General features: G+C 34.0%; 2 protein-coding genes across 2 annotated transcripts; one reads left to right on the forward strand and one right to left on the reverse strand.

The window, feature by feature from the left end:
* The first annotated feature begins 320 nt into the window (after positions 1-320).
* On the forward strand, positions 321-1,849 carry LOC120172246 (presenilin-like protein At2g29900). The gene is given in 2 exon segments (XM_039179755.1): positions 321-1,485; positions 1,487-1,849. Coding segments are annotated over 2 exon segments (1,251 nt in total). The 5' UTR covers positions 321-511; the 3' UTR covers positions 1,764-1,849.
* A 474-nt stretch (positions 1,850-2,323) lies between these two features.
* Positions 2,324-6,060, reverse strand: LOC120172226. The gene is made up of 3 exons (XM_039179743.1): positions 4,906-6,060; positions 3,778-4,187; positions 2,324-3,047 (listed from the first exon to the last, which is right to left on the reverse strand). The coding sequence occupies exons 1-3, from the start codon at positions 5,783-5,785 to the stop codon at positions 2,364-2,366; spliced, it is 1,974 nt and encodes a 657-aa protein (XP_039035674.1). The 5' UTR covers positions 5,786-6,060; the 3' UTR covers positions 2,324-2,363.
* Between the last annotated feature and the right edge of the window lie 14,290 nt (positions 6,061-20,350).

Raw genomic sequence — 20,350 nt, forward strand, 5'->3', positions numbered from 1 at the left:
AAAAGAATTAATTATTATAGGGGTGTTTTCGTACAAAGTGACGTAAATTATTCATTACTTAAAGAGTTTTTAGAATTAATGACATTCTTATTATTTTAAACAAAAAAATAGTACTATGGGTAACAAGTTAACTTGTCTTAGGGTCGTGAATCAAAAGTAAAAATATAGTTCCGGAAAAAAAACAGTTCATTGATAATGTTTTTTTTTTTTTTTTGCAAATCAAATATTCGTACAAATAATGCCCCTGAAGCAAATCTCCTCTAGAGCAAAATATACGTATCGTGATACATGAGAACCACTTAGATATACGTACCTGAAAAGTCTTAATAATCGACGGTTCATAATCTTTTAAATCCAGATCCTCCACCCCCCCGATCCGAAGAACTCGGCTCTGCAAAATTTCAGCAAGCTTTATTAACGAAATCCCAAATCAAAATAACCCGGAGAATCGAGAAATCATAAAAGAGACTCGATCAAGATTCAACCTTTATCCCAATTTTGACCACCTCAAATGGCCCAAAACCAAAGACCCAAAAGCCTCCTTGATTCCTTAGGTGAAGAAATCATCAGAATCCTAACCCCTGTTTCAATCTGCATGTTTTTAGTCGTCCTTTTGATCTCCATTCTCAACTCAAGTTCTTCACTTTCCGTAACATCAATTGCAACTATAGCTTACTCAGAAACCACCTCAGATTCATCCTGGGACAAATTCCTGGGTGCCCTTTTGAATTCCTTGGCGTTTGTTGCCGTTGTCACTGTTGCTACCTTCATTTTGGTGCTCTTTTTTTACCTCAGATGCACCAAGTTCTTGAAAATATACATGGGTTTTTCTTCTTTCGTTGTTTTGGGATTCATGGGTGGTGAAATCGCCTTGTTTCTGACTGAAAAATTCAGTGTCCCTATTGATTGCATTACCTTTTTTGTGCTCTTGTTTAATTTTTCTGTTATCGGTGTTTTGGCTGTTTTTATGTCGAAAATGGCGATTGCTGTGACACAAGGGTACTTGGTTTTGATTGGAATGTTGGTTGCTTATTGGTTTACTCTTTTGCCTGAATGGACTACGTGGGCGTTATTGGTTGCAATGGCATTGTATGATCTTGCTGCTGTTCTACTGCCTGTTGGACCTTTAAGGCTCCTTGTAGAGCTTGCTATGTCGAGGGAGGAAGATATTCCGGCTTTGGTTTACGAGGCTAGGCCGATTATGCATCATGTTCCTGCTTCGGGGCAGGTTCAAAGACGAATTTGGAGAGAAAGGCGGAATGTTAGGCTAGATTCGGAGGGTAATTCAAGTTCGAATAGCAATGTTGATGTTGTTTCTGATTCGAATTCTAGTGTTAGTATCATTCAAGCCAATCATAGTGGTACAAGAATCGCTAGAGTGGAAGAGGGGCAGGTTTCGGAGAGGGATGCTGAGCTTTCAGAACCATTGATTGATCAGAGAATGGATGATATGTCGGCTGAAAGCTTGATGCTAGAAAGTATGGGTAGGCTCGTCCGGTGCTATCAAGCTTGGACTGGGGGATTTCATCTTCTACAGCGTGTTAGTCGGTAGGGCAGCGATGTATGATTTTATGACAGTGTATGCATGTTATCTTGCAATTGTAGCTGGATTGGGCATTACATTGATTCTATTGGCGTTGTATCAGAAAGCTTTACCGGCTCTTCCCGTGTCGATAGCGCTCGGTGTGTTGTTTTATTTCTTAACAAGGTTCTTACTTGAAGTTTTCATTGTACAATGCTCTTTGAATCTCGTGATGTTTTAAAGTTTTATATCATTTCATGCTTTAAATCATAGACATATGGTACCCTAAATTCTATTATCACTTCTTATGAGTCATTTTCTTGATCATGATCTCTGTATTTTTCCCTTATGTGATTTACTATTTCCATTAATGTTGGTGCTAAATGTTGTGTAAAACTCTGTTTATCTATCACTAGACATCTATGATTGAAGTTGAAACCCGGAATGAGGTATCTAATTATATTTTGCAAAGAAATGAAATGATTTGCCATATGAGAAACCCTGATTTAGTACCAAGGTGCTTAGCAATTTGAGCAGCATTCATTAGGGTTCATATTGGTTTTTCTTATCTGTCATCCATCGAACTTGGTTTAGTACAAAGGAGGGCGAGATCCGTTTGTTGTTCCGACTCTTCATTTCTATATAAGCATCTGTTTCCGATTAACACACAAATAGATTGTGTTGAACTATAATTTTGTGAAAATCCTTGTTTGAAGAGTATTAGCTGGAAACCTAGAAAGAAAATGTTGAACTGGAAATTGCTGTAGTTAAGAACACAAGTGCTAGTTATGTGTGTAAACTGCAAAAAATCTAGTCTCGATTTCGATTAGATTCTCAAACGTTAAATTTCATCCATGGTAAACAATATTCTTTGTGCATTTAGCAATACAGGAGATCCTTTCTTGGTTTTCTCCACAATTTTCTGTATCAATAGCTTCTCCATTTCATCATCATTATCACTACATTCACCTTCACTTACATTCACATCATGTAATTCCTGGTCCTTTGAATATTGATACTCTGATGTTCTTACCTGATCATAAAATGTTTCGTCTGATTTGTTTGCATCGTATCGATCACCACAAACCAAGTTTCCTTGATGATTATTTCGATAAATACGTAATCGTGCGCCCTCTTCTTTTTCCTCTTCACATGCATGATCCGGAGTTTCCCATGATAATTTTGAGACTCGAGGTTTCGATGTGCAATGGGGATCTTCATTTATTGGTGTACTCTCCAGGGTTGTCGAATATTTCCATTTTTCAGGATTCTTATGCTCTGATTCCATTAGTTTCACCTTCCTCTGGCTGTTCTCGAGGCCTGTCTCGAGCTCTTGTACTCGTTCTTCAAGCCTTGACTGAATCACTTCATGCAATCGCAAGCTCAATTCTCGGGGCGAAACTGCATAATTTGCAGAATGAGTAGTTGAGGTGCCGCTTCTAACTTCATTAGACATAGATTGGACAAGAGCCTGTCCGGTGACCATATCAGATCTCAATTCACCTTGGGCAAAATCTGGGTCAATCTGCATGAATTTTCAGCTGCATTATTGGGATATCTGATTCTATCAAGCTAGAAGGTAAAAAGATAAGCAAATGCCAAAACAAACAAGTAGAATCATCTTCATACAAACAAACAAAAAAACTTATGTTGCTCCGACTCTTATTTTTTGATAAGTACCAATGTCCGACACGCATATTTGAGTAACATAGTTGAGTAGCGTATCGTCGCTCGTCATTGTCCTAAACTATCTGTGTCTGACACTCGTTCAGATATGGATAAGGGGTTTGATTTTTCAAATATGTGACAAATTAATACCTCTACTATGAAAATGAGCAATTTAGTCCTTATACATTTAATTTTGAAGCAAATAGGTTAAAATAATTAACAGAAATAAATATTTTTCAACACTCAAGATGACCGCCGTTTAAAATTTCACCTCTTTGCTTCAGAACTAAACATATAGGGACTAAATTGTTCACTTTTATTGTAAAGGGACTTATTTGCTTTTCAACTTATGGTACAAGGACCATTGAGTAGTCTAACTTATTTGATAGCATCTTCAGCAAACTGGATAACCCTCCCATGAAACTTATTTAACTGGATAACCCTCCCATGAAACTTTAAATAAGAAATCTATTAAATAAGATGAGGAAATGCCATATGACAGCAGGTAACACAAATGCAATGAGTAAATGAATTCATTAAACAATCTAAAATGCTCCATGGAAATGCTACGATGAACACAAGCTTACCTCAATAAGATCGGGCAGCCTGAGCTCGGGATTTGGGACATTCATGTTTAGACCCAACCTCTCGAGTTCAGCTTTGAGTTCAGCTTCGATTTCACTCATAGACTCCAAACTTCCCTCTGCCTTTCGATGAAATGATTCATTACCATCAAATCTTGTTAAATCATTTGTATTCGATTCCCTGTCGGAAAAGGAATCGTCATGTGTTTCTCGTGATTGGTAATTCTCATTGATTAGCTCCTTTACTGTCAAAGAATCTTTCATTTCGAGTTCCTCTTGAAGATCTTGAACCAGGTCCTCAGTCTGCTTTAACAATCCTCTCAATTTCTCGACTTCCCACCTATTTCCTATATAACAACATATTATTCCAATAGAAATCCCGAGACAAAATAGAACCTCTCGATTATGACGACCTGTCACATATAAAAAGGATTAGGCCATGAAATCGGTTAGACTAGAAGAGAAAAATTACAAGTATAACGAATGGAATAGAGAGTCAAAACAAATGCATCGACTAGAACGACTGACTAAAATTAATACTACTGCTTTTCTGGTGCAATAGAGAGATCGAGACATATCTATATGCAGAATCGAGAACAAAGAACAATAAATTAAATTAACATCAATATTAGGTTCGTGATTCCTGAAAAGAACTTATGAGATGCTAAAACAGATAAATGATTCAACAGTCTTAAACATTCTATGTAGACTTCAATTTTCTCGAAGAATATGCATCTCGGAAATTTCCAATGAACAACCCTCTACATACAAGGGAAAGCTTTTAGAGAAAATAATCAGCGCTTATTGAACACATACTGGTGTGTAATACTCGTTCCTATGTCCAAGTAACATAGAAGTATAAGAAACTATTTCTAGTGCAGTTTAACTCGTTATAATGATCGAGAAAAGGTAACTGATTCTACATTTTATTCCCTTTGTTGAACTCCAAGAAGTCCAACTGATCAGTCAAATACGTATTTTTCGTTTACTTTTCTTCCAATTTCTAAGACTTAGCAATAAAACAAATTCGGAAATTGAAAAGCAGTACTGCTAAGTATGTAACAGATTCTTATAGTATTACTATTAACATAAAGAGAAAGAAAAACTGAAACAACAATGTAAGAACAGTACCCCAGTGTGGATGAAACTGCTTTTCGGAATCAATTTTGGGAGAAACGCTTGGACTTCCATCACATGCACTTTCGCTCTCGAGTTTCAACTTCTCGGGGAGATCTGAAGAACCAAGTTTTGGCAATGGAGGAATTGCATAAACATATCTGTTCTTTTCAAAGGTGGCTTGACCATGCAGCTTATTGTCCCCGGTTCTATTTGATTCATTAGAAAAATCACCACTAGCTCTGTTGATTATTCGGCTTCCATCAGTTATCAGCAATGGTCTCAAGATCTGAGTGGCTGGTAACGAAACAGAACTAAGTACATACTCCTCCATTTTAACATGTTGCATATGTAGTTGAGCCATGAGACAACTATCTAAGGAGCTTAGTGGTTTAAGTAAACGCCCACATGAATGTTTAGTTTTAAGAGAGCTTCTTTTCTGGATAGACTCGTTAAAAGGGTCCATTCTAGTGATAAGAGGTCTAGCAGAATCATTATCACTATCAACAACTGGCCCTTTTCCAAATTGATCTTCTCTTAGGTTTTCATTTGTCAACGATACCAGTGATAAACCCGATGGAGAAATCACATTGCAATCCGTATGATTTCCCAATTTTTCTATCTTTTCACTATTGAGTCCACCAGCCGAATCCACTTCAGCAGCTGAAGCCACATTTAGTCCATAAGTATCAGAAATTTTTCTATCCAAAAACTTTCTTCTCTCTGGAGAAACATCTTCCTGCAGAAATTTGTGGACCGGATCCTTTCCGGTTACAAACTTCCCATTTCCAGAATCTGCAGAAGAAACCTCAGGAAATCCATTTCTAACTGTTGTAAGATTTTCCCAAAATTTAGCAAAATATCCAGCAGCTGCCACAACAAGCCATGAATCCATTTCTGCCTGCCCGCTGAAATTTCGGAAACTACCCGAGCACAACACTACAAAAGTTGACCTTTACATTTATCCTCAACATCCAAAACCTCAAAGCAACAGTTTCCATGAAGCTCAACATTGAAAAGAAAAATATGGTCTCACAACCAGCTTGTAGCACTCCAACACAACAATTAACTAACTAGAGGCTGAAACATTGAAACCCTCTTGAGTTACAAATCGGACACCCAAATCAACCGAAACAGACTTTCTCCTCTGTCTCCCTGGACCTAAGTTCTCATAAAACACAAAGCAATGTGCAAAGCGTAGTTGAAAATCCCTACAACTTTCAAATAAGCAATCCCAGAAATTTAACAAAGCAAATACATACCAAATCAGCCAAATAGAAAGCTGAAACTACAACCAATTATCAGCTTTTTCAATCTATAATTTCCAGGCAATCAAACACTACATCATAAACAAGAACAGTCTGAATAAGTGTCAGGAAACCAAACTTCATTCAACTACAAGCAAATTACAACTAAAGTCATAATTTAAAAGAACAAACTGCATACATGTCGACAAAAACAACCAATTTGAAAATGATGTGAAAATCCAAGCTTTACCCATTTCAAAACAATCTAAGACCTGCAAAAAAAAATCAACAAAGAACCCACTCGCCCCAAAGTGAAGATGATAAAATGGAGAAAAAAAGAAAGGGAATTTACATATTTTTGGTGTTTTATGAGAACCAGATTGAGTATTAAAGCAAAATCCAGCAGACCCAAGTTTAAAAAGAAGATGGATTTCTCATTGTTGAATCTTGAGATTGGATTCCTTGGAAGAATAAGGACTCTTTGCTCTGCAATCCAAACAACGCTACATTCACCTGCATCAGTTGCAGTATCAAATTAATTTTTTTTTTTTGCCTTTTTTTTCACACTAAAAATAAAGGGCTTTTTCGATAAATAAATAATATTAGCACTTTTCATTAAAAAAATCTCCTTTTTTTTTACTTCAATTTATTTTTTGTGGACCAACTGACCCGAACAAAGCCGTTCATTTTTTTATAGCATTATTACTACATAAATAAATTTAACTCTTGATGTTTATTTATTATCAATATAATTTTTAATTTTTTAATAATAATATCGATTAAGATTTTAAATTTCAATAGTTAACTCACATAATAATTACTGTGTATTCCTTACTATTTTTTATATTTTTACCTTTTAAAAGATTATATACTGATATCTTATGTTTTATCCAATCAAGTGATTTCAATAGTCTTAAATTTGAGCCGCTGTATTTATAAAATATATGCATTATCGATGGTTGAAAATTATAAATAACTATTATTTTATTATAATCACATTAGATTATTTAAAAATAAATCTAAAACTCGGAATACTTTTAAATTTAGTGTTAATTTGATATAAATTTTAAAAATTGACTTTTAAAAGTGTCGTTTTAAAAATATTATACAAAAGTACATTTTAATTTTACGATTAAAACCAACATTTTAACTAAAAAATACTTTGAGAAAGTTTTACTGAACGCTTGCTTTACATGAAATGAGAATGAAACGTTGGTTGGGTTGATGGGATTTTAACAAATCTAATTCCACCAACCAATTTCCCCTCCTACCTTATTAAATACAATAATCAAAGAAAATAAATTTCTGTAATTAAAAGAATGGATACTATGTTCATGGAAATTAAACAAATTGATTTCAGACTATAAAATATATGATATGATATGATATGCTTGTTTGTCATGAGATTTAAATCTTCATTATCCAAAACTTTAGTAAATTTCTTTTTTTTTTAATTTGTGTATCTGATAATAATATTAAAATATAAAAATAAAATTAATTTTAGCAGATTTTGAAATTTAAATTCAACTAATACATACATCCAATCATTGTGATTCTTAAATAGTAGCTATTTGCAAGTGCTACACGTTTTTATGAAGAAAATGAAGTGTTAGATTGGATAAAGAATAAGGTGGGACATAAAAAAATATTTTCAAACTTTAATGAATTAATTAAATAAACATATATTCCCACATGTAAATGAAATATTCAATATCACACCCCACATCTTTTATATAATACATTAAATTTTATATTAATTTAAGATTATTATATGATGTAAATACAAATTAAATAATTTTAATTATATTCATCCGATGATCCTAAATTATTGCTTTTTTTCTTTTAAGTTTTTATACTATGTAAATAAACACCCGTTATTATTACTAGGCTAAAATCTAAAAAATATTTAAATTATATTATTTTTTATTTATGTATCTAAACTATTTAAACTGAGTACTTAAACTATTATATGTAATCACTTTAAGTAACTCAATTATTTTTTGATCAAAATAAGTCCTTAAAATATACTCTTTTTTTGCTTTAAGCCCTTAAAATAAATTTTTGGTCAAAACGAGTACCTAAAATTTTGTCTGACGTGTCAACATCTTATTGGTCGAAGAATAATTTTCTAATTGAAAAACTATTAGGACTTAAAATAATTAAATATAATAATTTAAGTACCTAGAGCAAAAAAAATAGTTTAGCTACTTATTTTTACTTTAAACCTTATTATTCTTATAAAAATAAAGGGTAAGCTACTCAAATAACTACTTAAGTATGAGATTAATGTCGACATGACAATCATACTTTTAATTTTTATAATATGACCAAATAACTATTTAGGCTTAGTCACTTGCGGTTACAAAACAATCAACGTAGCTAATTGTCGCAATCGTCTTTCTGGTGGACCCAAAATTGGGCTTCGACTTGAATGAAATGGTTAGAGTCGCCATCGATCATTTATTTTAAGAATAAATGGGTTGATCGGATACCTCGATTTCTTACTTGATCTGCGTCTTACCAAAAATATGTCGGATTCAGGAGTCGGTTATAGTTAAGGAATGGTTGGTACTCTTGAACTGCCCTTTCGGTACTAATTAATTTCCAGTTGTCTTAATTGAGAAAATTGTAAGTTAAATTAAAAGGTAAAAATTGATCCAAACTACTTATCTTTAATGGATTTAAAAGCATACCCTTAAAAGAGTCAGAAAAAATATTAGATGAAGTAAAATGCATAATCAAAAGGAAACAAAAGATGAAGGTTAAATTTGCATGTTGTAAAAAAACACATGCCAATGAATTAACAGAAAAAATGCTCGTATTAAAACATACATAAAATACAGAATGTAATGGAAGAAAAAAAAAGGTCTAAGAAGAAAATATATATATATATAAAAACACGAACCCTAAAAAATAGTTAAAACAAAAAAATAATAAAAGATCAATTTTCAAAAAAATAAAATAAATAAACTAAAATAAAGTAAAATAAAAATAAAAATAAAAAACACAAATAAAATAAACAAAATACATAAACGAACATAAAATAAAACAAAAATAAAATAATGGGATCAAATAAAAAAATAAAAAAAAATAAACAAAATAAAAGAGAAAAAAATAGGAAAAATAGAATATATAAATAAAATGTAGTATTAATTAAATAAATATATAAAAAGAAAAAAATTTAAGAAACAATTAAAATATACAAAAATAATAATAGTAAAACAAAAGGAGAAAAAAGAAAACAAATAAAAAAATAAAAAAAATTGAAAGAACAGTAACAGAAAAAAATAATAATAAATAAATAAAATAAAAATAAATAAATATATGCATATAATAAAATAATATTAGATTATATAAATAAAATAGATAAAAATAATAATTAAAATGCGGCAAAAAAGAAAAATAATAAATAAGGACTAAATTGGAAGTAAAAATAAAATAGGTGGTAGAATTAAAACAAATCATGATAAATATCGAATTGAGGGACGAAAAATGAATTTTTAAAACAACGGGGTACTGAAGCCAAATAAACCCTTTTTCATTCAAAAAATGTAGGGGATCTGGTCGGGTTTTCGGGTCAAATTTGTTTAGTATAAATACCAAAAACCCATTAACACATTTCATTTTTCCATTCTCTTCAGAAATGGATCAAACACCCCCCAAATTTTCTCTGAAATGTTCTTGGGTGTTCTTCATCTGATGAAGAACACCATCGTGAAACCCAGAAACCGGCCGACCGCCGTTCATCGGCGGTGGCCAAAAATATTTTTTATACCATTCAAAAGATCTTCCTCCCCCATCTCAAATATCTAATTTGTACGACCTCAGGGAGGGCTAGATCTAAAAAAATATCTCGGTCACCCTCCCCCTGATCATCGGCCAACCTTTTTTGGTTTTTCGAGGTCAAAACGAAGAGGAAATAAACAAAATGCCTACATGCAAGCATCAAACCGAAAAAATGTGAGACTTTTACCTTTTATTGCTTTTCGAAATTTTTACAAAGTGCTTCGATTTCTTTCTTATTTTCACTCGTAGCTTCTATGTGTATTTCTTGGTCTCTTGGACTAAAACACTTGTTTTGCTTGGTTGTTATTGTTTCATGAAATCACGTTGTCGGAAACATCGGAGATGGTAGTCTCAGCGTGAGGACTCTCCTAGAGTCCTCGGTTTGACCGGCTTTATTAGTTGTTGCGGCGTTGAGAAGAGAGGGGTGAGAGTTAGGGTTTATAAACCCTAAATGTTTTGATTCAACTCTGGCCGATTCGGGTCGCTCCAAGACCCAGGTTTATTGTTGTTGGACCACTATTGGGCTTATGGGTTTGTAATCACTGGGCTTTTGGGTTTGTAAAACACAAAAAAAGGATTAAATATGTAATTAAAATAATAGTATATTATAGTATATAGTATAATATATTTATATATACGTAACATATTTATATGATACAAATTAATATTATATAATATAATAAACTAATCTAATTAAATGAATAACCCGAGTTGGACGAAAATATGTGTCTAGAACTGCCCCTCTTTGTCCTTTTTCGTGTAACAAAAAACATGACAAAGATAAAATGACACAAATTTTCGTTCGGTATGAGGGAGTCCATGAGTCTAATATCCTCCTTTGTGGAGTTGAAGATTGAATTTGATATTGTAATTAGGAATAACTCCCTATTAAATTGAGTTGCGGATGACTCCTCCGTCGCGAAGTCGAGTCCATCTTGAAATGATATGAAATTGAAACTGTAGTTCAGAACTTGAATCGAAAATTGGCTTCTTGTTGCCAAATAGTAGTCGACTTCGGTCTTGTTCTCGGTTTAAAGACCTTGGTTTGAAAATTCGACTGGAAAGTAGTTTCTCGACACTACTATGTGGTTGATAGGCTCCCAAGCTGAATGAAATCGAACTCGAAAGTTTTCGTTGATAGATAGCTCTTCTCGCCTTGAGCTATACAGTTGGAAGATAGTTTCTTGCCACTAAAGAACAGCTAACCCAGGTCTTCTTCTTGACTTAAAGACCTCGGTTTAAACTTTAACTGGAAAGTAGTTGATACGTCATCGAGCTGAATAGAATCGAACTCCAAAAGTTTTCATTGACAGATAACCCTTATCGCCTTGAGTTATGTTGTACTAAGCTGAGAGATTTCCTCATATCTTCTTCTTGACTTAAAGACCTCGACTTCAACCAGAACGTAGTTTCTCGATGCTACCATGTGGTTGATGTGTCATCGAGATGAATAGAATCGAACTCGACAGTTTTTGTTGATAGATAGCCTTTCTCAACTTAAGCTATGCTGTAAATTTGATATGCCCTTGAGATGAATGGAATCGATCTCGGAGGTATTTGTTGACGGATAACCCTTCTCGCCTTGAGTTATGCTATAAATTTGATATGCCCTTGAGCTGAATGTAATTGAACTCGAAGGTCTTTGTTGATAGATACCCCTTCTCACCTTGAGATATGTTGTAAATTTGATATACCCTTGAGCTGAATGTAATCGAACTTGAGGGTCTTTGTTGACAGATAGCCCTTCTCGTCTTGAGCTATGCTGTAAATTTCATATCCCTTTGAGCTGAATATAATCGAACTTGAAGGTTTTTGTTGACAGATGGTCCTTCTCACCTTGAGCTATGTTGTATATTTGATATGCCTTTGAGCTGAATATAATCGAACTCAAAGGTCTTTTTTGACATATAGCCCTTCTCGCCTTGAGCTATGCTGTAAATTTGATATACCCTTGAACTGAATGTAATCGAACTCGAATGTTTGTTGGTAGATAGCCCTTCTCGCCTTGAGCTATGCTGCAAATAGATATGCCCTTGAGTTAAATGTAATCGAACTCGAAGATCTTTGTTGACAGATAGCCCTTCTCACCTTGAGCTATGCTGTAAATTTGATGTGCCTTTGAGCTGAATGTAATCGAACTCGAAGGTCTTTGTTGACAGATAGCCCTTCTCGCCTTGAGCTATGCTGTAAATTTGATATGCCTTTGAGCTGAATATAATTGAACTCGAAGGTCTTTGTTGACAGATAGCCCTTCTCGCCTTGAGTAATACTGTAAATTTGATATGCCCTTGAGCTGAATGTAATTGAAATCGAAGGTTTGTTGGCAGATAGCCCTTCTCGCCTTGAGTTATACTGCATATAGATATGCCTTTGAGTTGAATGTAATCAAACTCGAAGGTCTTTGTTGACAGATAACCCTTTTCGCCTTGAGTTATGCTGTAAATTTGATATGCCCTTGAGCTGAATGTAATCGAACTCGAAGGTTTGTTGGTAGATAGCCCTTCTCGCCATGAGCTATACTGCAAATAGATATGCCCTTGAGCTGAATGTAATCGAACTTGAAGGTTTGTTGGCAGATAGCCCTTCTCACCTTGAGCTATGCTGCAAATAGTTCCTTTAAGTGAAAAATGGCTCCCCTTCACAAGTCTAAGCCTATCATAATTCATTAAATGACTCTCCTTCACGGGAAAGCCAAGTGGTATATTTTGTCATTCGGATATCATCCGTCGTGGAGTTGAAATCTGGCTTGAAAACATCAACTGGAAACTAGCCACTTGTCGTTGAGTTAAGCTGAATTTGATCATTTCTGAATTGGTTCTCGAACCCGTCTGAAATTGATTATAAGATCTGTTGATCTTTCAATATGTCTAGTTGGTTTTAGGTATAGCTCCTCGCTACTGAGTTAAGAAACCACCATCCATTTCTGAAAGTGCTTTTGAATCGAGTATCTTTCGTCTTGAAGTTGAAACTTTACTCTAAATCTGCAAAATATTATATGCGAAAAATGATAAATGTGATACTCTTAAGTATGTCTAAGATGCATGCAACATGGATTAGTTCTGTTTTATTTCCTGGATGAAGCCTCATTTTTTGTCTGCCGATCTGGTCCTTGGAATCAATCATGCCCCATTTTCTTCTCGGGTTGCTGACAACGACACAAGGGAGTGCTACAAGTTCTATCTGACCACTCAGACTGGTTGCTTTCAAGAATGTGAAATGCTCGAAATTTGGCATTGTTTACTCTTTCTTCAATAGAGGCAAAATGAGTCTCAACAGCTTCCAGGACATTTCACATTTGAGATTATCATGTTTGAAAATGTTTTTCTCCTTTCTTTTATTTTAGGAGGAAAAAAAGGATGTGAAAATATAAAAATTTTGTAAAACATTTCCCCTTAGTTCTGGCTCCCAATCGAATCAAATCATAAACATGATTTTACAGAAAATCAAAAGAATCAATAGCTCTTTAATGTTTTCAGAATTATAGCTCTTTGACAAATATCCAAATTGATGAGTTGGCTTCGGGTTGGCCTCCTATTTTATAAGGTTTCGACCACCAAAATATCATTTCTTTTTTTGAACATCACAACATGCCCCTCTTTCTCGGCTTGTCATTTTAATCGGATGTGGACAAAATGACGCAACTAGCATAATTAATTACTAGACCTTCTATTTTGGTTCGCTGAAATCATCCATTTGTTCAAGCTTCGTAGGCTCCTCTAACAAAGACAGTGTAGAAATATCGGTCTAAAAATGAAATTCCTGAGTGATTGTGTGAAATTGACTATAACAGGTGTTCCTTAACTCCCTTAATCCATTTTTGCTAAAAATCCTTATTTAGTTTACCATTGTCTGGCTAGCTGGATCCATAAAGTAGGGGCGTTTAACCAATTGCTCTAGAGGGACAACTCAGTATTATAATCACCTTTATCAGGCTAGTTGAATCTTATCCATATAGTCGGGGCGTTTAACTAATTGCTCTAGAGGGACAACTCAAGCTTTATTGTATATTATAATCACCTTTATCAGGCCAGCTGAATCTTATCCATAAAGTCAGGGTGTTTAACCAATTGCTTTGGAGGGACAACTCAAGCTTTATTATAATCTGGGCATACGGATCTAATTTCTTAAGTTTGTCAAGAAGAACCTGTTATAGTTAAGATGTTGTTGAAAGTCAAGAAATCTCATTCTTAGAGTTCAATTTCCAAGCAACTGACTTAAACTAGATTCACCTACTCGACTATTCTATCTGTTAAGATCATTATCATCCCTGAACGACTTTAACAAAAGTATAAGAATGTCATACGCAAGGGATGCCCCATGTTGTCCGCTCCTATGCATACATAATACCAAGCCTCTTGTTTATTCCCTTATGAGAGGAGAAGGCTATATCGGTTATTGCAAGAGAAGGGTGTGGTGTTCGAGCGTATCTTTTGGGTAAGGTCAAAGTCCTTTGTTTTATCGACTTTTAATCATGTTACTTTGTTAAATATCTATAACTCCAATTATTACAGAGTTTTTTAATTCAATTGATATTCAAAGAATTTCAAGTCTGCAAATTTGATTAATTGTTTATCATCTTTAAAGTAGCATAAATTCATTTAAATGTTTTTACAAAAAAAAACGAGAAAAGAAGAAAAACGAATTCAAACAGAATAATGCAAATGATGAAATGATCTTCTTTCTTATTTGGATGGCCCCGAGTTATTGAAGTCAATCCAATTCTTGTTACGCATCTTCTGCACGATTCTCTTGAATGCAAAACAATTTTCAATAGTGTGCCCTCGGACACCGTCGTGATATTCATAATGAGCATTCTCATCATACCACCTGGGGTATGGGGGCTTCATGAGTTCTACCGGGTATGGTGATACTACGTGAGTGTCAAACAGTTGTTGATAAAGTTCTTTGTAGGTCATGGTAATAAGGTCGAAATGTTCCCTTTCCTTTTCCTTCCTATGTTCTCTGGAATCTTGTCTAGAAGTACCTGACGGTACAACTGTAGTTGATTTTGGGCTGGAGATTGTAACACCTTTATTAGTATTGTAGGTGTTGATATTGTTAATCTCTACATCCCTCTTTTTCATAAGAGGTTTCTTACTTACCTATCCTTCCTCAATCTTGCATTGTTTTATGGTCGTTTCTACCATCTCCCCGGCCAGGACTAAGTTCGAAAAATTACCGGATGTGATTGCAACCAGGTGCCCAAAGTAAGGAGCATTCAGTATCTGCATGAAGAGCTTCTAGGTTTCTTTTTCATCCAAGAGAAGATAAACTTGTACAGCTAAATCCCTCTATTTCTGTGCGTATTGTCTGAAACTTTCGTTATGCTTCTTCTCCATGCTTTGTAGCATAACTCGATCTGTCTTCATGTCATTGATGTGTTTGTATTGTTCCAGAAATGACTTGGCTAAATCATTCCAAGTCTTGATATGGGATCGACTTAGCTGATTGTATCACCGGATGGCTGAGCCCGACAGACTCTCTTGAAAGTAATGGATCAGGAGTTGGTCGTTTCCTACATATCCTGTCATCTTTCAGTAGAACATAGTGATGTGAGCAGATGAGTAACTGTTATCGTCAAACTTCTCAAATTCTGGGGACTTGAATTTCGGAGGAAGAACCAAGTCTGGGAATAGACTGAGTTCGGCGGCATCGACTCCATAGTAGTCATGGTCTCCTTTAACTATCTTCATTTGGTCTTCTAATTGTTTAACTTTCTTCCCCATCTTCATTTCCTTGTTGTTCTCTTCATCTAAATCTGATATATGATAATAACTCGAATTATTCTCAGGGTTAGATACAACAGTCTGTATCTTTGTAGTAGATAGGGTTTTCTTCTTTGTAGTGAATGAGTCCCCTTGAAGTTCAGGTAAGATTCCAGGTGAGATAACTACCTGCGGGGCAGGTGACATAGCTATCCCTTCTGACGAACTTGCCCAAGGTGCACTTGCTTGAGGTAGGCCAGATAACTTGGCCATATTCTGATCGACCAAGGACTCTTGGCTTTTTGTGATTGTTTCCAGAGTACTCTAATTGTTTTGGTTTATCTTCTCTTCTAACTCCCTCTGTAACTTCAACATGTTCTCCTCGAGTTGAGCAATTTTTGCTTCTATCTTCTTCTTTTTTGAGCGGGTGTTATGTGGATGGGGTGTGTCTAATGCTTGAGGTGGTATATCCAGAAATTTTCCCTTTTTTGATGAGACATTCTTTTGTTAGTTAATGCGAATGTAAAGAAATGAAAATAACAAAATGCAAAATATGTCTAAATGAATGATGCATAAAATGTTCGAGGCATTGATCCAAATATGTGTTTGTTATTATAAATAATCCTTATTAAGGACAAAAGTGTTATTTCTTAAGAGACAAAACACATTTTAAAGGTATATTCTTCTAGACCCCGAACAGCTTCTGACAGGTTGATTCGTCTTCTGCCTTCTTCTTGTCACCGATTGAATACCCTGTCGAACCGTTTCGGCCTCTCTGAGCTGCTTTTTGTACTTGTCCCAAGAAGTCTCGAATAATTGCATCTCAGGTTTTCACTCTCTGCTGAGTCTGTTCTCTAACTAAAACACCATTGAAGCCCTCCATCGATAGGAACTATCCGAAGTTTATCTACTTGTTTCTTGAATTCGTCAACAATGGCCTCCAGTTTTAACTATTGTTTTGCCATCTTATTCTTATTGTCTTTGAAGGGACTCCCTAGGTCAGTAACCTTTTTCTCGTCTGCCCATGCAACCTTTGCTAGCTCAAAAAGTTGACTTTTGTTGTGCTCGGTGTAAATCCTGGTCCATTCTAAGTCCTTTACAATGCAACAGAGTGGCATATTCTTCGATTGTGGGTATCACGTCTTCTTGGTTTAATTGTCTTGCAGATTACCTCCCTGAGCATAGTCGGACCTCTGCGTTTATCACCTCTTGTATTACAACCCATTTGTCCATTAATGCAAATTATTTAGATTTAACGAACATGTTTTAGTGGATCAACACCTCTTTTGAATAATGCAAATAATGAAAATAAAATGAAAGAGAAAAAATGAAAAGAGTTAGTGAGGTAAAGATAATAATCAAAACAATAATGAAAATAAAAGTCCTACCACACATGATATTTACCCCACATTCTTATTAGTCCTAACCGGACATGATCTCTATCCCGCAAGTTGATTTTGAACAAGTCTTAACCATATAAATTTCTAGTTCACATGCTCTGAAAAGAAAATAAAGAACGAAATGATCTCAAAATAGCCTAGGGTTTGAAATGAGGTTTTGGGGTGGGCTCTAGCTCCTTGTAGTCTCCCGGTTTAGGTTTTAAAGAAAGTACCCGAGTTCTCCTTGCTGGTTCCCCCTTGGGCTTGCCAGACCCTTATTCCTAAGCCCATTACAAGCTCATATGGACTAAGTTAAACTCGAGAGGATACATTCCCTTATGCCCGCACGGTGAATAAATTCACATGATGACATAAGGTATATGAATCCCGAAGGTTACTTGTTACGCCTATGCGGAGAATAAATTCTCACGAAGGCGTCGCTTTCACCCCCACTTAAAAGGGTTCAGAGCTCAGATATAGAGCCTTAAATGGAAAAGTTAAAGATCTGAAATCATTGGAAAAAAACGTCAGTACAACTATTTATTTGAAAATATAATCAAAAGTAAGTAATAAGGATCGAAAAAGTTACCTTAAAATTTAAACTTACTTTTTTCACTTAAGAAGACATTTGGAAATTAACCTTAGCCTGACTCACTTACCTGTCCCCAGTGGAGTCGCCAAGCTGTCGTAACCGTCTTTCGGGTGGGCCCAGAATTAGGCTTCGACTTGAATGAAATGGTTAGAGTAGCCACCGATCAGTTATTTTAAGAACAAATGGGTTGATCAGATACCTCGATTTCTTACCTGATCTGCGTCTTACCAAAGATATGTCGGATTCAGGAGTCGGTTACAGTCAAGGAAGGGTTGTCACCCTTGAACTGTCCTTTTGGTACAAGTTAATTTCCAGTTATCTTAATAGAGAAAATTGTAAGTTAAATTAAAAGGTAAAAATTGATCCAAACTACTTATCTTTAATGGATTTAAAAGCATACCCTTAAAAGAGTCAGAAAAAATATTAGATGAAGTAAAATGCATAATCAAAAGGAAACAAAAGATGAAGGTTAAATTTGGATGTTGTAAAAAAACACATGCCAATGAATTAACAGAAAAAATGCTCGTATTAAAACATACATAAAATACAGAATGTAATGGAAGAAAAAAAAGGTCTAAGAAGAATATATATATATATATATATAAACACGAACCCTAAAAATAGTTAAAAATAATAATAAAAGACTCATTTTCAAAAATAAAATAAAAAAATGAAGTAAAATAAAAATAAAACAACAACAACAATAAAACCCTATTCCATATGCAATGGGGTAAGGGGGAGGTAGGGTAGTAGGCTGCCCCCAACGCCAATTTAAGAGCAGCTTCCGTGGAAGACCTCCGACAGTAAGAAAATTAAAAATAAAGATAAAATACAGTTCATATATAAATAAATAAATAAATAAATAAATACATAGTTGAACATTCTTCATATACGCGTCTGTACTGGGAAGTAATCCCTGCAAATAAATTCCTACGTAAAAATCTCTGCATATAGACATAAATGTAAATCCCTGCTAAATTTAAAAAGAGGAAACATGAAGAGAAGGATAACCAGAAGTCAGCGATAGCAAGCTACTAGAAGGAATAAAGTCAAATGGGTTAAAAACCTAAACTAAGGCAACACTACTCCGCTACCCTAGTTCTAAGCCTTCATAAATTCCAAAGACAGAAGCGTATAAAAAGTAGAAGTCATGGAAATTACTACAAAGGCATTAAAAAGAAGACAGAGATGTTGCACCCTATGGCTATGACCCACACTACTCGGCTACCTTGGTATTAAGTCTCCATATTTTCCTATCAGAGGTCATGTCCTCGGTAAGGGCTAACTCCTTCAAATCAGATCTCAAGCGATCTACCTACTTCCTCCTTGGTCATCCTCTCCTTCTGGCACCGTCGACTGTAATCGACTCTACCCTCTTGACCACATCCGACAGTTGTCGCCTAAGGACATGCCCAAACCACCGTAGTCTTCCCTCCCTCAATTTTTCGGATACAGACACCACCCCTATGGACAGAATGTAATGGAAGAAAAAAAGGTCTAAGAAGAAATATATATATATATATATATAAACATGATCCCTAAAATATAGTTAAAAATAATAATAAAAGACTAATTTTCAAAAAAAATAAAAATAAAAAACAACACAAATAAAATAAACAAAATAAATAAATGAAAATAAAAGAAAAATAAGGAAAAGAAAAAGAAAAAAATAAAATAATAGAATTAAATAAAAAAGAAAAAAAACAAAATAAAATAGAAAACAAAGAGAAAAGAATAGGAAAAAAATAAAAATAGAATATATATAATAAAATGTAGTATTAATTAAATAAATATAAAACAAAGAAAAAAATTAAGAAACAATTAAAATAAACGAAAATAATAATAGTAGAACAAAAGGAGAAAAAAGAAAACAAATAAAATAAAATAATGAAAAATAATAAAAAAGCAAAAAGAACAATAACAGAAAATAATAATAATAATAATAATAAATAAAATATACATATATACATACGCATACGCATACGCATACGCATACGCATACGCATACGCATACGCATACGCATACGCATACGCATACATACATACATACATACATACATATACATACATACATACATATACATACATATACATATACATATACATATACATATACATATACATATACATATACATATACATATACATACATATACATATACATATACATATATACATATACATATACATATACATATACATATACATACATATACATATACATATACATATACATATACATATACATATACATACATACGCATACGCATACGCATAGCATACGCATACGCATACGCATACGCATACACATACGTATACACATACGCATATACATATACACATACGCATATACATATACACATACGCATACGCATACGCATACGTATACGCATACGCATACACATACGTATACACATATGCATATGCATATCCATATGCATATGCATATCCATATACATATACATATACATATGTATATGCATATGCATATGCATATGTATATGCATATGCATATGGATATGCATATGCATATGGATATGCATATACATATACATATACATATACATATACATATACATATACATATACATATACATATACATAACATATACATATACATATACATATACATATACATATACATATACATATACATATACATATACATATACATATACATATCATATACATATACATATACATATACATACATATACATATACATATACATATACATATACATATACATAT

Source organism: Hibiscus syriacus, unplaced genomic scaffold, assembly GCF_006381635.1.
Source record: "Hibiscus syriacus cultivar Baekdansim isolate YM2019G1 unplaced genomic scaffold, ASM638163v2 tig00111847_pilon, whole genome shotgun sequence".
In the NCBI taxonomy this organism is placed as follows: domain Eukaryota; kingdom Viridiplantae; phylum Streptophyta; class Magnoliopsida; order Malvales; family Malvaceae; genus Hibiscus; species Hibiscus syriacus.